Source organism: Mytilus edulis, chromosome 11 (assembly GCF_963676685.1).
Source record: "Mytilus edulis chromosome 11, xbMytEdul2.2, whole genome shotgun sequence".
Taxonomy (NCBI): Eukaryota; Metazoa; Mollusca; class Bivalvia; order Mytilida; family Mytilidae; genus Mytilus; species Mytilus edulis.
Genome location: NC_092354.1, coordinates 50,921,467 through 50,937,652, shown reverse-complemented (window position 1 = coordinate 50,937,652; position 16,186 = coordinate 50,921,467). Strand labels below are relative to the sequence as shown.

The 16,186-nt window shown below is 31.6% G+C and overlaps 1 protein-coding gene across 7 annotated transcripts in view; it reads left to right on the top strand.

Moving 5' to 3' along the window:
• The window catches only part of LOC139495758 (colorectal mutant cancer protein-like), a 36,862-nt gene extending 23,117 nt beyond the window's left edge, over positions 1-13,745 (top strand). For all 7 annotated transcript variants that reach the window (XM_071284131.1, XM_071284137.1, XM_071284133.1 and 4 more), the window contains 9 exons: positions 388-654; positions 1,761-1,867; positions 2,811-2,919; positions 4,537-4,918; positions 7,062-7,206; positions 9,799-10,024; positions 10,365-10,541; positions 11,664-11,963; positions 12,641-13,745. In XM_071284131.1, coding sequence (XP_071140232.1) covers positions 388-654; positions 1,761-1,867; positions 2,811-2,919; positions 4,537-4,918; positions 7,062-7,206; positions 9,799-10,024; positions 10,365-10,541; positions 11,664-11,963; positions 12,641-12,718 — 1,791 coding nt within the window. In that variant the 3' untranslated portion in view covers positions 12,719-13,745. The remainder of the gene's footprint in view (positions 1-387; positions 655-1,760; positions 1,868-2,810; positions 2,920-4,536; positions 4,919-7,061; positions 7,207-9,798; positions 10,025-10,364; positions 10,542-11,663; positions 11,964-12,640) is intronic.
• Positions 13,746-16,186: the final 2,441 nt, after the last annotated feature.

Genomic DNA, 16,186 nt, shown 5'->3' with positions numbered 1-16,186 from the left:
AACTAATTAATAAAGTACAAACTGAGAACACTCTGACAAAAAATGGAAAACCCCCCAAAAGAAACATCAAGAAGAAATCAAAGAGCAACGTACACCCCACTAAAATCAGGTAGTGATGGCAGTAACCATGAATTAACAGCAGATATTGCTCTTCATACAACACCTGTCTTCTATAAAATATGTTAATAAGTAAGATTAATGATAAGGCATCATGCAATAGCAGATTGTTAATTTACCGTTATCTTAACCTAAGTCATATTTAACTCATTTATTCGTTTTACTTCAAAAGCAGAAAATCAAACAATTAAATATAGAACCTAGATCAGTGAAATTGGCAAAACACAACAAAATGAAATAACCTACTGCATACCTCCATGATTTTTTCAGGCTTGTAAGCTGAAGAATGCTTTTGACTTTGATCCAGAACCCCCTGAGGTACCCCCAAGAGGACTACGCCCTGCAACATTCCACCCTCCACCCCCACCCCCTCCTAATGAGTACCCAGAGCCAGCGTACTTACAGGAGGAGATCAACAGCCTTAAGGCTGAGACCTACATCCTACAGGAACAGATAGGAAAACAAGAGGCTGAATTGAACCTACATAGGGCTGCCCTTGGAAGTTTACGTGAAGAGAGAGACAGATATTATAGAAAAGTATGTAGTTAATTTATTCAGTGATGAAATCTATGTTGACTAAAAAATCAGGATGATGTTTTTAATTGGTCAGACATATACTTTTAAAATAACACAAATAATGCACCTTATTATACTATACATAGTAGTTTCACAATTTTTTTTTATAAACTTATCATTTTTAAAGCATAACCTCTAAATTGATGGAAAGTTTGAATAAGAAATTTTCATTTAAGTGATGACAATGGAGATTTCAAATAAAAATATATGTGTGGTTCCAGTTACCAGACCAACCTTAGTGTAAACCCCCTGACCCTAGAAAGTTTTTTTTTCATTTCTGAATATTTTTTTTTTTCGAACAACCAAATTTTGAGGATTATGAATTTAAATAGTCAAATTCATAGATTTGTGTCATCTGTATTCCCATCGGAAGTATCTGTTATGGCTAAAATGCAAGAATACATAACAGAATGCAACAAAATTAACTAAAAACGTAACATGACTATTTCACAACATAAAACATGTATAATGGCGAACTTCCGGTAGTGGCGTGTATAATAACGGAAACAATTTCTGTAAACCCGATTTTTTCCAGATTTTGACAATCCAAAATAAAAATATAAAAAAGAAATAAATAGAAATTGCCGACTTACTGACCCTATTTTTTAAAAGTATGTAACTGGAACCACACATATATTTTTATTTGGCCTCAGAAAAGAATTCAATTAAAAAACTTCAATCATTTCCCGTGTTTTCAGCATGAAGATACCCACTTTTTTACAGATTTGAAATGTTTTCTTTGTTTTTTGGTATAAATATTTTTTTTTTGAGATGTTCAAAACTAAGGAAATCATTTTTTTTTTTACAGAATTAAGTCCATTGGAAATTGTGTGTCAAAACTTGGACTCATTTCAATCAACGTTTTTTAAAAAGTTAAATGCAATAGAAACTCCAAAGAAATTAATTGATGATGTGCATTTCTTTAATTTCTAAGTATATATTATCATTTAAAGAATTAGGTTAAAAAATATTCTTTCCAAGAAAAAAAATATATTGTTGATTGGCACTTTTTCATACCCAGAATCTATTTCAAAAAAAAAATAAAATAAGGATGATTTATTTTGTAGTGGAAGGAGACTTGTAATAAAGTACAAACATATGATTCCTCAAGTCCACAACAGAGTAGGACATCCACACCAACAAAATCACAACATTCTGCTCAATCTGGTGAAAGGTAGGTACCAGTCCTCAATAAATTAGGACCTCTACACTAAGTCTCTGTATTTCATTGTAGTATATAAGATAAAATGGATAATGAATCAGCATTGTATCTAAATTTTGTATAATTATACTGGGCACTTGGTATAACAATGGTGTTTCTAGCATGCTAATTATACTGTAATTCCACAAAACAGGGGAAATGGTCATAAAAAGGGTGTGTGTGACAAATAGATTTTTGTGTCATTTTTGCAGTAAAATTGTTAGATTGAGTCCAAGTTGCAATCAGCATTGCTGTAACTGTAGTTCTGAACTTTGTCTTAATTGAACATTGTTATTGGGGAAAATCTTGAACTTCTAAAAATTACTTTAACTATGTGTGTGTTTTTATGCCCCACCTACGATAGTAGAGGGGCATTATGTTTTCTGGTCTGTGCCTCCGTTCGTCCGTCCGTCCAGTTAAAGTTTTTGGTCGAGGTAGTTTTTGATGAAGCTGAAGTCGAATCAACTTGAAACTTAATACACATGTTCCCCATGATATGATCTTTCTAATTTTAATGCCAAATTATAGTTTTGACCCCAATTTCATGGTCCACTGAACATAGAAAATCATAGTGCAAAGTTCAGGTTAAAGTTTTTGGTCAAGGTAGTTTTTGATGAAGTTAAAGTTACATCAACTTGAAACTTAGTACACATGTTCCCTATGATATGATCTTTCTAATTTTAATTCCAAATTAAAGTTTTGACCCCAATTTCACGGTCCACTGAACATAGAAAATGATAATGGGAGTGGGGCATCCGTGTACTATGGACACATTCTTGTTTTGTATATGATGTACTCTTTCAATCAAATTACAAAGATTAACACTATGACGGCTATCTAATTTTACAAAAATGGATAAGATATTTATAAAAAAAATCTGGTTGACCGACCCATTGTCTTATTTTATGATTTATAGGAGTGTTCATGCTGAGCAAGCACCTGTGGCTAAGGTAGCTGAGCTGAAGAAACTGAAGACTTGTGCCAGTGAAAGACAAGTGTTAGGACCAGAGATGAGTTCTGGGGCTGTAAGTTCTATAAAGTACTTTTAAATATGCCTCAATTTGGTCCTGAAAATTAATAATCTAACATCATTGGTTGAATTTTAATTGTTTAGGATGTTGATAGCCAATCATAATGTTTTGGTGTACCCTTTTTAAAAATATTACCCAAAATTCATCAGATTCTGAAATGGCCAATTACTGTTTAGCTGATTAATTGAAAATGAAATAAAAGTATTACCATGGTCCTCAAAGTCTAAGATTACTTAAAAATTTGACACTACATGGAAAATCTGGTATAAATTTTTTTTTTTTAAATTGTTATTACTGGTGTCATATATATTTGATAATTGAACTATTTATAATTGTATATGTAGATGTTTATTCAATGAAATTGAAAAAAACACTGAAATGAAATTTAAAAAGGTGTTTTGATGCCCAACATATGACCTTGTTTAGGTAGAAATCAACATTACAACAACTAAAAACAATACATATATTTCAGATTTGCAAAAATTTCTACCAAAGTCTGTAACTGTTTGAAAATTGAACAGTGTTAAAAAGACAAAAAAAAATAAATCATTTGTTTCATGTTCGAATGTTCCAAAATCATTCAAAGTACATGTTTATGAACTCTTTCATAAGATTGATTTCTATTTGATGCAGCTGATTTGACAAAAGGCAGCATTGGTATTTTGTTTTTAGAAAATATATTTTAACAGGATTTGATCATGTTATCAGACAAAGTCGCTTTTATCAATTTCATATTTCTGTGACATAAGCATGATAAGACAAGGATGCTAAATTGATAAAATTACCGCAAATATTTCATCAATATGTTACTAACAAATGAAACCTCACAATAATTGACCCACACTTGTATTTAATGAATGGCTATTATCTATTTTGAATTTATTGAACCATAAAACTAATTTTTGACTCTTCACATTGAATAATCTGCGAAGGCGGATTATGTAAAATGTGAAGAGTCAAAAATTAGTTTTATGGTTCAATAAAAATCAAAATAAATTATTGCCATTCATTATAAATAAATTTCTATAAAAAATAACGCTCAAAGAAATTTTTATATGATGTATATTAACAATAACAATGTACACACATGTTGGAGTATGAATACACAACGTCAGAGTGGGCGTGTCGCCATCAAAATTGACAACATTGAAAATAAAACTAATAATTTTAACCAATCAGAAGACAGTAAAAACACCAAATTTATTTATTAAAAAATATATCAAAAGTACCAAAAAAAGAGGCAGAAGATATCAAAGATGATAACTCAAAAGTCCAAAGAGAGACAGACATAATAGGGGCAAGATAGAAAAACTGCTGAAAGACAGAGTAAAACTGATACGCTAATAACCAGGGATGATCTCATGTGCTCATGGCCATCTTAGATGTTTAAGTTATGTTGAAAAAGTTATGTTGAAAATATAAAGTTCAAAACAGTACAGTTTAATGCTTATGGTTTTTTTTTACAATGAATTTGTTTTTAATGAAAATATGTATTGCTTTTAATTAATATATTAAATTACTTTAACTTTATTTTCCCTTATATTAGTTTCCTAAAGATTAATAATTGCTTTGATTTGTTAATAATATGCATATTTTCATTTATTATTCCAGTTTCCCAATACAAAGGTTGCTGAACATTTATCCCACGGACTACAAGAGTGTTCTAACATGCAGGAAATCGTACAGAACATTTATACCAGTGGCTCTGAAGTCATGGATAACCATGTCAGTGAATTTGAAATCGAATTTGAACGATTACAGAGTAAAATTGATAATTTGAAATCTCAGAACGATTTGTTGTGTTTGACTTTAGACGAGAGTAAAGCCATGACAGATCGTTTAACGGTGCTAATCGGGAAATATGAATCTAATGTGACAGCTTTACAACTTGCCGTGAATTATTCCGATCAGGCGATGGAAGTTTACGATACATTGGTGAATTTAGTTGAAAGTGAAATGGCCATATTGGCTACAAAGTCTTGGAAACCTGAAGGTAAAGTTTAAATGATTTTGAAAAAAAATCAAAGAATCTTAGGTTAAAGAAATAAAGGTATTAGTTACATGTAAGAAGAAATAATGGTTTTTTTTTCAATTGGGATAGAAACTAAATATGCTGTAAATTCAGAAATTGTTATGTGCATTTATTATAATGATTTTTAAGAACAAAACTTTGATCTAAAGATCAGAGGCACTCAATAGAAAAGTTCCCTATTCATTGTTCCAGAGAAAAAATCAATAGTGTTGGAAGAAATAAGAAGATGTGGTATGAGTGCCAATCAGACAACGTTCCATTCAAGTTACAATGTGAAATGATGTGTAAAAAGTAAACCATTATAGGTCGAAGTACAGTCTTCAACACGGAGCCTTGACTCACACCAAACAGCAAGCTATAAAAAGCCCCAATCTTTATAAAAAGGCATGGGGGTAAATATAGTCCCTCCATTTAGTAAAAGGTCATGAGGGTAAATATAGTCCCTCCATTTAGTAAAAGAGCATGGGGGTAAATACAGTTCCTCCATTTAGTAAAAGGTAGATATATCCTAATAAATAATGGTTTGCACTATATACCTTGCAACGGAAATAAAATATATTTGAAATAAGTTTTCCTGACTTTTGACAAGTTAATGTAGAATGTTTCTTCGTCAAACTCAATTGATATGCCATAGAACTGAATATGCATCAACTACTTTCCACTGGACATTAAGCAAACAACAATCAATCAATCAATATTATGGAATATACAGAAGATTCAAATAGTATGAATAACAATTGCAGAAACATTACACACAGCTATTACAATATAAATACTTTATAAATATAGGAAGATGTGGTATGAGTGCCAATGAGACAACACTCATCCAAGAAACTACTTTACTAGTGTAAAACCATTCAAACAGGAAAAGTTGTAAGATAAAAAAAAACATGCATATTTCAACATGTTCAATACAGTGATCTGGAAGGATTTTTTCTCAATGGGCCCAGGGCCCCCCAAAAATAAATTCAATAAGCCATTTAAAAAAATAATGGGCCATGTTGTCCAATGAGTGGGCCATTTGAATTGACTTAAGTAAAACAAAAATAAAAAAGTATATCAGCAAAGAGGTGGTGTTACTTACCTTTATGATTCTTACTAATATCATGGATATTGTTCCTGTGATTTTATTAATTTCAATTTCAATGAATATACAATACTTCTTCCTAACCGGACAATATTTAAGATAACCTATATTTACAATTTTAAAACTGGTACTGTTGTCTTGGTCTTGTTCATGTTCATTTTTTATTTTTACATTTAATTTGGGTCTTCGTCAATACCATACTTATTCCAGACGTTCCATATTAGAGGACGTTTCTGGCATTTCCTCTGCACTTCTTGTATTATTATAACTTGATCACGATGACAAGAATAACAGTAGAGAGTATTAATTAATTCAAAGAACAAAACAACAATTCGGTGAAGTCATGATTTCAAAATGTCAAAACGAGCCAAAGACCAAAAAATGAAAAGGACAGTTTAGGGCCTTTTATGGAGACATAAACTATATTCATAAAAAGGCTTTGAGATTTTTCAATCGAAATAATAGTAAACTAAGCTAACTTAAAAGATTATGATATGAGAAAAAATCTCGTCTGTACTAGCCAAATTTTACAAATTTAAAGTTGTTTATAAAAAATTATATCATGAACGATGGTTAACTACGTTTTTTTGGGTAATCAGTTAAACCGCATGGTTCTATTATTACCATAGGAAAACACCCGAGACGTCTTAAAAATATATAAGTGCTCCTATCATTGGAAGAATATTACACAGTTGTGTACACACACATGGCGGCACGGAACACGATCAGAAATCCATAGGGCGATTTTTAAACGTTTCGAAATGAAGTGAAAAAATCGTGCGCCACGTAGGCGCTTATATTTGTCACTCTATGCGCCATTTCTCGTCGATATGCGCAATAGGTGCAGGGCGCACGTCCTTCCCAATCACTGCAATATTATTATTGTTGTTTTCCCCGATTTGTCTCATTAATTCTACATGTTCTAGATCACATGAATGAACCACTTTCCCATAAACCATAACATTTCATGAATAAAATTCAGTGAGGAATTTGTAATAACATAATATTGCTTTGCAGGTGAACAAGAAGATAATACTGTGATAAAGAAGGCCCATGAGCACAGGAAGATGTCAGAGAGTGCAGCACGACATTTACTACAGAAGTTAGATAGGACAACAGGGGTACATCTGTCAGTCATCACACAACCCTTTGACACACTAAGGTATTTATGACTACAATTTGCATATTTATATCTACAGTGTTTTCCTTTTTTCACTAAGGGAAGGTGGGTGTTTTAAATAATCACTTGCAAACCAGGTGGTTTTTTTTTTAAATGTCCACCCGTTTTTTTTTTAATTTACTGTGGGTGCACGTAGGGGTCACAAAAATAAAGATTAGTATAATATTCACATTTAATGGAGTTGAACAAACATAAATAGACATAGTCATATTAATTGTCAAATATTCTTTGATTTGATTTTTTTCAACAATTTATCTCTCTTCTTTCATTTACAATTTTATGTTTATATTTTTGGCCCATAGAACAGTAGTATCCTTCCTCTGTGACTATAAACCATTTGAAGTCTTTCTCATATTTGTCTTCACTTGCGTGTCTTTTTCGTTGATTTTTGTTCAATTTCCACAACTTCAACATTACTATCAATTTTATTTAACTTATTTGGTCTAGTATTTTCTTTATCATAATCGTCATCTGCCTTTCTTGTACCCCTATTGATAAATGAAAACATTGAAATTTGACGATTGGACGCCATCTTTGTCAATGAAAACAAATCAGCGAGGTGCGATTAGTATTCAAATTTAAACGGTACGGAACCGAAAAAAATCCGAAATTTGAAAAAAAGCCGACCACCTCCTAAAATCGAAAGGTGGTCGGCACACCTGGCTTAATTGCCGAATGGAAAACACTGATCTACCACAAACAAAGATTTTGGGGTTGAATAGGAATTTCCATGTGGATGGGACTGTTTCTGTTAATGAGCCACAATAACATAACCAATCAAATTAGGCGAGATAAATATTGATGAAAGTTATCAAAGTAGAACAGTACCTTAGTAAGGAATATAAAAAATAAGGATTGTACTGTTATACCACTGTCCCAGGTTAGGGGGAGGGTTGAGATCCCGCTAACATGTTTAACCCCGCCACATTATTTATGTATGTGCTTGTCAGGAGCCTGTATTTCAGTGGTTGTCGTTTGTTTATGTGTTACATATTTGTTTTCGTTCATTTTTTTTTTATAACATAAATAAGGCCATTAGTTTTCTCGTTTGAATTGTTTTACATTGTCTTATTGAGGCCTTTTATAGCTGACTATGCGATATGGGCTCTGCTCATTGTTGAAAGCCATACGGTGACCTATAGTTGTTAATTTCTGTGTCATTTTGGTCTTTTGTGGATAGTTGTCTCATAGGCAATAATACCACATCTTCTTTTTTTATATTAAAGGGTCCCCTGTCCTCAGTTCCATTGACTTTTTTTATAAAGGATCCTAGTTTATTCACTTGTGTTGGTCTTTTTATGCCCCACCTACGATAGTAGAGTGGCATTATGTTTTCTGGTCTGTGCCTCCGTTCGTTCGTTCGTCCCACTTCAGGTTAAAGTTTTTGGTCAAGATAGTTTTTGATGAAGCTGAAGTCCAATCAACTTGAAACTTAGTACACTTGTTGCTTATGATATGATCTTTCTAATTTTAAAGCCAAATTAGACTTTTGACCCCAATTTCACGGTCCACTGAACATAGAAATGAAAGTGCGAGTTTCAGGTTAAAGTTTTTGGTCAAGGTAGTTTTTGATGAAGCTGAAGTCCAATCAACTTGAAACTTAGTACACTTGTTGCTTATAATATGATCTTTCTAATTTTAATGCCAAATTAGACTTTTGACCCCAATTTCATGGTCTACTGAACATAGAAAATGAAAGTGAGAGTTTCAGGTTTAAGTTTTTGGTCAAGGTAGTTTTTGATGAAGTTGAAGACCAAACAACTTGAAACTTAGTACACATGTTTCATATGGTATGATCTTTCTAAATTTAATGCCAATTTAGATTTTTTATCCAATTTCACGGTCCATTGAACATGGAAATTGATAGTGCGAGTGGGGCATCCGTGTACTTAGGACATATTCTTGTTTATATATGTATGAAAATAAGGAGACATGGTATGATTGCTAATGAGAAAACTATCCACTACAGTCAAAAATTAAGTGGATGTAAGCAATTAAAGACAACCATACAGTTTTCAACCATGAAAAAAATCAATTATGTATACTTGACTTTAAAAGGCTCTTACATGCAAAATAGTTAAACAATTCAATTGAGAAAACTAAGAAAGATGAAATGTACAACAGAACAATTTATGAAAAATGAATAAATCTGTCTAACATATTAAAGGGGGATAATCAAATTTTTTACTTCTTTGAATTAATTCACATTGCTAGTTAGATTGTCACAACCATTTGTAGCTTCAGAACCGTAGTGCATATGGGTCCTTATGTTATTTTGGACTATTTGCGGACCATAGATTGTTGAGAGTTGTATGGTTGAATTTTAATGTACCTTTATCAGTATTGCAAGAACCTGAAATTATAACAAAAAAACAATAGTAACAAAGTCCCCCTCAACAAATATACTTTTTTTAAAACTTTTTTTTAACTTTTTTTTTTTTTTTATACATCAAATGGATATACATTCATATATTTCCTACAACATTTGTTGCAAAAAAAACACCTTTACATCCTCTCACATTGATTTTAATGGAACAGTCCTCTTATTAAAATATTTTATATTTCTATTTTTAGTATCAGTTCTACGACCAGTTCTATGGACAGTGATGTTAGCAAAATAGAAGAGTCCCGGTTACGTGAATACATACACAGACTGACGACAGATCGGGCTGCCATTAGACTAACTGTGGCTGACTTAGAGAGTATACATGTAGACCCTCCTGCAATGGAGACGAGGAGAGACACACAGAGATTTGATCTTGAGAATGCTGTGTTGATGCAGGAGTTAATGGCTATTAAGGTGAGTTGGATAAATACTTTTGAATTTATTTTACAGTTTTGATATTTTCACATTTCTATGTCAGTCCTTCAATAGGAGTTTTAATCAAAACTTTACTGATTGAAATCTTGAATTTACTTATTTATGTTGTGCTTGCTTGTCCAAGTACCAGGATGTCCTACAACAGAGAAGGTAACATTAATTCTAGAGTCAGAAGTTGGTAATATGAAAATTGACTATTTAAACTATAAGTACATCATATTTCACGTTAACCCATGGTAGCCAATTTAAGTGGTTTCCTTGTTTTAATGGAACATTAAATTAGCTGTTGTTAGAATTAAAAATATTTTCTTTGTTACAGGAAGAAAAGGCTGAATTGAAATCCCATAATTATTTATTAGAAAAGGAGAAACGATCGATAGAGTTACGACTGAGTGGGAAAGAGGCTCAAGAGCAGGCTTATTATGTACAGATAGAGCATCTGAAAGGTGAAGTAAGAGATCTAGAACAAAGATTGACAGACAGGAGGAGGAATCAGGTATTATATTATCTTACTGCACCATTACCTTCTACCACTCCTTGGGGGCCTCAGTGGCCAAGTGGTCTATGTAGTTACTGCTGTAATCAAAAGTCGGTCAACACTAGGATTGTCAGGATTGTAAAAATATATGATAAAATTTTGGGAGTAAAAAGTTTTTCCAACTTTTTCTTCTTTTTCGGCTAGGAAAATGTTAGTTTCTGTTTATATGTAATCAGTTATACCAACAGTTTCACCACACCATCAATTTAGTATACATGTTGTAATACTTTTACTTAACCATGTGCTCAAAAGAGTTAAAGTTGTGATTTTCAATTTTGACCTGTTTCCTCAACTTTGGCTCACAGTATATAGGTAGCAGTCTGAAATTTGACTAACACAACTGTGGTATTTCTGAATATTTACCACTGGATGTAAAACAACCAACAATCAATCAATCAATCAATCAATCAATCAATCAATCAATCAATCAATCAATCAATCAATCAATCATACAGAATGCACAAATCATTGAAGACAAGAAAAACACACAATTTAACCAATGTTTTTTATTCTATTCTTTTCAGTCAGAAGTTGTGTTGAAAATAGCTTTAAGACAGAGAAATTTACTAAAAGACTTGATCATGGGTACCTGTAAAAGATGTATTTTAAATATCAAAGTTGACTATTGGAACCTTTTCAGTTTTAGTTTGATGAAAAACATTGCTCTAGAGATTATAGTTGTTTGTACAAAATAAAATTGTGAATGGAAATGGGGAATATGTCAAAGAGACAACAACCCTGCCAAAGACCAGACAACAGCCGAAGGCCACTAATGAGTCTTCAATGCATATTTAAAATGCAACTTCCCATCCAGGTCACTATGTATAAAAAGTTAACAATTTTAAGTCAAAGTATGGCCTACAACATGGAGACTTGGAATAGCAAGCTTAAGGGCTCCAAAATGACTAGTGTAAAACAATTCAAACAGGATAACCAACGAGCTAATCTGTATAAAAAATGAGAAACTAGAAACACTTATGAACCACAACAACAAATGACAACTACTGAAGAACATTCTCTGAAATCATTGTCATCTTTCAAAATAAAAGAAATAACATGATTCTCTTCTTTTTTATTTAGACAGGTGATGATCAGCTGTCAGCTACAGACATGTCAAGTGATTTAACTAAGGACTATAATGAGGCCCTGAGAAGGGAGAAAAAAATGAAATCCAGAATTCATGAACTTGTGTTAGCTTTAGAAAACTTGTCAAGAAATTCTGAAATTCGACATCAACAGTCGACAGAATTTGTGAATGACTTAAAACGAGCCAATAGTGCTCTGATCTCAGCTTTTGATAAAGCCAAGAAAAAATATCAGAGTAAATTAAAGAAGTTGGAACTTCAAATGCAAGGATTAACAGAAAGATATGAAACACAGGTAAAATAACAAGCAGGAGTTATCTCTCTTTGTTGTATTGATTGTTGGAATATAATGTGATAAAGAGAAATAAATAGGTGAATAAAAAGAGATTTGGGTTTATGCATGAAGACAACAATCAAACAACACAAAAAAACTGTTTTAGTTCAAAAGTTTATAGTAAAATTGATATTTTTAAAAATAATTGAAAGTACTTGACAGTTTTAAAAAGTTATAAATCATTTATTTGAAAATCATCAGTTCTTATTGTTGATGATTCATGTGTTACATTTGATTCCAATCTGTACACTTCTAAGGCTATTGCTATAGTGTGGCTGGGTGTGACTTACCTGAAGAAATTGCAACCAATTAACAAACCCTACCTCATATCAGTGTATTTGAAAACAAGGATGTGGTATCTGCCAATAAAATCACAATACATTTAAAATCCAACCAATATGGATGTAAGCATCCAGACAACTTTTGATGTTATCTTTTAAAAATATAATTTTCTACATAATTGATCATCCACAAAATCTGTAAAAATCTGTGAAAAATGGCACACAAAGAATCAATAGTAATTGACTCATATTTATACTTTCATTTTCATTTTCGTTGTTACTTTTATTTTGTCATAGTTTTAGTAAAAGTAATTATATAAAGTTAAGTTGATGCAAACATCCTATCTTTTGTTGTAGATACGCCTAATGAAACAGAAGATATTAATGTTGGAGGAGGAGTGTAGAAAAGTTCCCCTCAGCGAGACGTCTTTATAACACAAGCTTTAATGTCATGTGACTGTGATTAAACTTTTATATTGTGTCGTAATTAAAATCATGTATCATCAAGAGGTGGAATATTTTCAAAGTTTCAAAACTAGAACCATGCATTGCAATTTATCAGCAATCTTGTTGCCTTTATCCAATGTTTCTTAAATATTTAGCTACAAATATTAGAAACAGTTAACTATACAAATTTTTATATGTTATGGATGGCTTTACTTAGCCTGCACAATGAAAATTTAGTAATAATCATTTAAAAAAACCATTTAAATGACACAAAAGATAGAATAGGAAACTAATCACTGTATGGAAAGATGTATTATGTACGCTTGATACACAGTTACTTGATAATTCTTCCGGTATGTACAAAATAAACATTCTTCTATTAAGAGAACAGAATGCTAAAATGATTTTCATTATTGTCAAAATGCATTACAGTTTTATATTCATCTATGACATATTTTTAATATAGATCTGATAGAGTGTGCTTTATAAATCCAACTTATTTGTTTATTTTTTTTTAATTGAAAGAATTTTATGCAATAATCATTTTTCATTTCTCATTATGCCTGTGAGCAGTTGAAACTTTACTATGCATATTATTTAAATTTTTGCTTTGCTTTTTGAAATTGAGAATTATATCTTGTTATTGCAGTAAGTAAATATATATACAGTGTTTTGATAGTTTAAGATGTTTTATTTGATTTTTTTTCAATTATATAAAGAGGAAGGTATTATAAGGTTCCTTTTTTGGCTCCTTGAATTACAATTTCAAAAAGCATTTTAAATCTGTCAAATATAGGTCTTACAGATATTCATAACAAAATATGTCTTTTGCATACACAAGAAAATGCCTGTACCAAGTTAGGAATATGACATTTGTTAGATGTGTATGAGCTTTTGATTTTGACATTTGATTAGGGACTTTCCGTTCTGAATTTTCCTGGGAGTTCAGTATTTTTGTAATTTACTTTTTAAACATCAATATTTTTTTTGAAATGTCTAAAATATTGGCCTTCAAGCATTAATCTTTTTGCATTAAGTGAAAAACAGGCCAAAAAAGTCTAAATAGTCTCATTTTGAATTGTTTTTCATTATTTTTAGATATGATCAAACAGCCTTACCTGAAATTATATATCCAACTACAAAATGTAGTTATTCAAAATGTATGTGTGAAATGGTCATTTTATAGTCAAATTTGTACATTTCAGCATGTTAATGATGTCTTAGTGACTTTAAAGTGTCCATATTATATAGATTCGATCATTAATCATTAAAATAAAACATAAGTTTCAAAGGCTTGGATAATTTAACAATATTTGCAATTTTAGGGGCCAAATAATGGCTCATATTATACCTCCTCCTTTACAAAGACTCTATATTTTATGTGCCATAGTTGATTTCCATGAATTTGTATTAGATTTTTATAAGTTATACCATTTATCATTGTCAGAGATATAAAACTTATAGAGTGATAATGTATGTATGTTGGTGTGGTTTTGTAAGTTATAAAGATTTTATTAATTCAATACATGACCATATTTCAGTCTGAAAAGTGACATTTATGAATATTCTTGTATGAATTTTTACTAATATTTGTGTTTGAGATACCACCGGAATATTAAAGACTTTGATCAAATGATAACAGAAAACCTGTAAAAGTTTGCTCTCATTTAAGAAGAATAGTAAACAATTGTGAGTAGAATCTTTATTCCAAAAGAGCTAATAGACACAAATATTCATGCAATAAGCCTTGGTTTGTATGACAAACTATTTTAAATTGTTTTTTGTTGTCACTGGTGACTTTGAAAAAATTTAAGCTATATTTGTATATCATAGAATATTGCATGCTTACTTTTAGTTACACTCTGTGGGAAATATTTTTTTGCAATACCACTACACATTTTATTTTCCCCTACTTATATGATATAGTGTAGAACATAGAGCTAGGCACCAACTTACTGAAAGCTTCTTATTGCATGTTTCATTCACCATATTTGTCTGGTCCCCTGTTTTGGCATATTATACTGGTTCTACTGTATTCAATGTGAGTCAGGGATCTCCATGGATGAAAATTGAACCATGGAGGAACTTTCACCATTACAAACCGTGTATACGCTGTACAGTGTAGCGCGATCGGAAGTATTTTATCCCTCCATACAAGGAATGGTGAACATGCTAATTCATTGCTTATTGAAATTATATTTTTATAGAATTAGAAGTGTCAATATGTTCATTTATTGCCGTTTTTAACCATTCAAATACCAAGTCTTCATGGTCCCCCCTTAGTCGAGAATGTCCAAAAGTTGTCATGAAGGTCCCCATGTAGATCTCTTGTATTTTTGGTAATTGTTATGGGGGTCAAAAATTATATGATGTGGAAGCTTATTTTTCATGGACACTGTCAAATTCAGAACCCATTACCGGTATGACTGATTTGCAGCAACAACAAAACGATTCGTACGGGTTATGTAAAAGGTTAAAGAGATTTGTAAAGCAAACGAAAAGGTTTTTAATGACTTTATCTGACAAATTGATGCTGTGCAACATGCATCTTTCGAGTCTGAATAGAAACCGGAAACGCGGATGTATCAATTTGATTGTAATATACGAAATGAATTCGGAATTACGATACGATATTTCTTTACAGGAAATATTTATAAGTTTTTACTTTTAAACTTTTAAAGTCATTTTAAATTATCGTTACAGCAGTACTCGAGTTATTTGTGATGAAATAATATTTACTGTTTTGCGTCTTATTTTGTACTTCTTAAAAAAGGGGGATGCTGATTGCGTAAGTCAAAATAAAGCACGTGTTCGACTTGTTAAACTGTTTTCTTTGTAACTGGATTATTAATTTATTTATTTAATCCAAATTATCATAATCATTTGCTGAAACTTAGTTGATTAATTCGACAAATGGATCGTCTATCCTCAGATAGTATTCTCCTGTCTGGTTTGTTGATCTACCTGTACAAGCTCAGGTACAAGTGATTAGCGATCTTAATCCGGATATCCCTCAGGCGTTAGAACTGTGTTGGATTATAACACAAAAAGCCTGAGGGTTATGCAATTACATGCATTTGATTATAATTGATAAAAAAAATGGCGTCGGGCTACAAAAAATGATGAAGTTTTGAACGATGGCGGAAGACAATTTAACGATGGCGCAAGATAATTTAACGATGGAGCGAGTCATTTGACGATGGCGGGGCGCCATCGTTAAACAGGCCATGGAGATCCCTGGTGAGTGCCAGGTACCCAGGTCTCCATTTTAAAGAATAAATGTCATTTTCAGGCTTTAATATGGTCATTCACTGTAAATATTAAAAATGTCTTTCAATGGCTTTTGACAGGTCAGTAGTTTGATGGAGATCAGAAATTCTAAATGCTTCGTATATAACTGTGTTTTAGAATGTGTGGCAGCTTTAACTTTATTTTGAAATGCTGTGTATGCATATT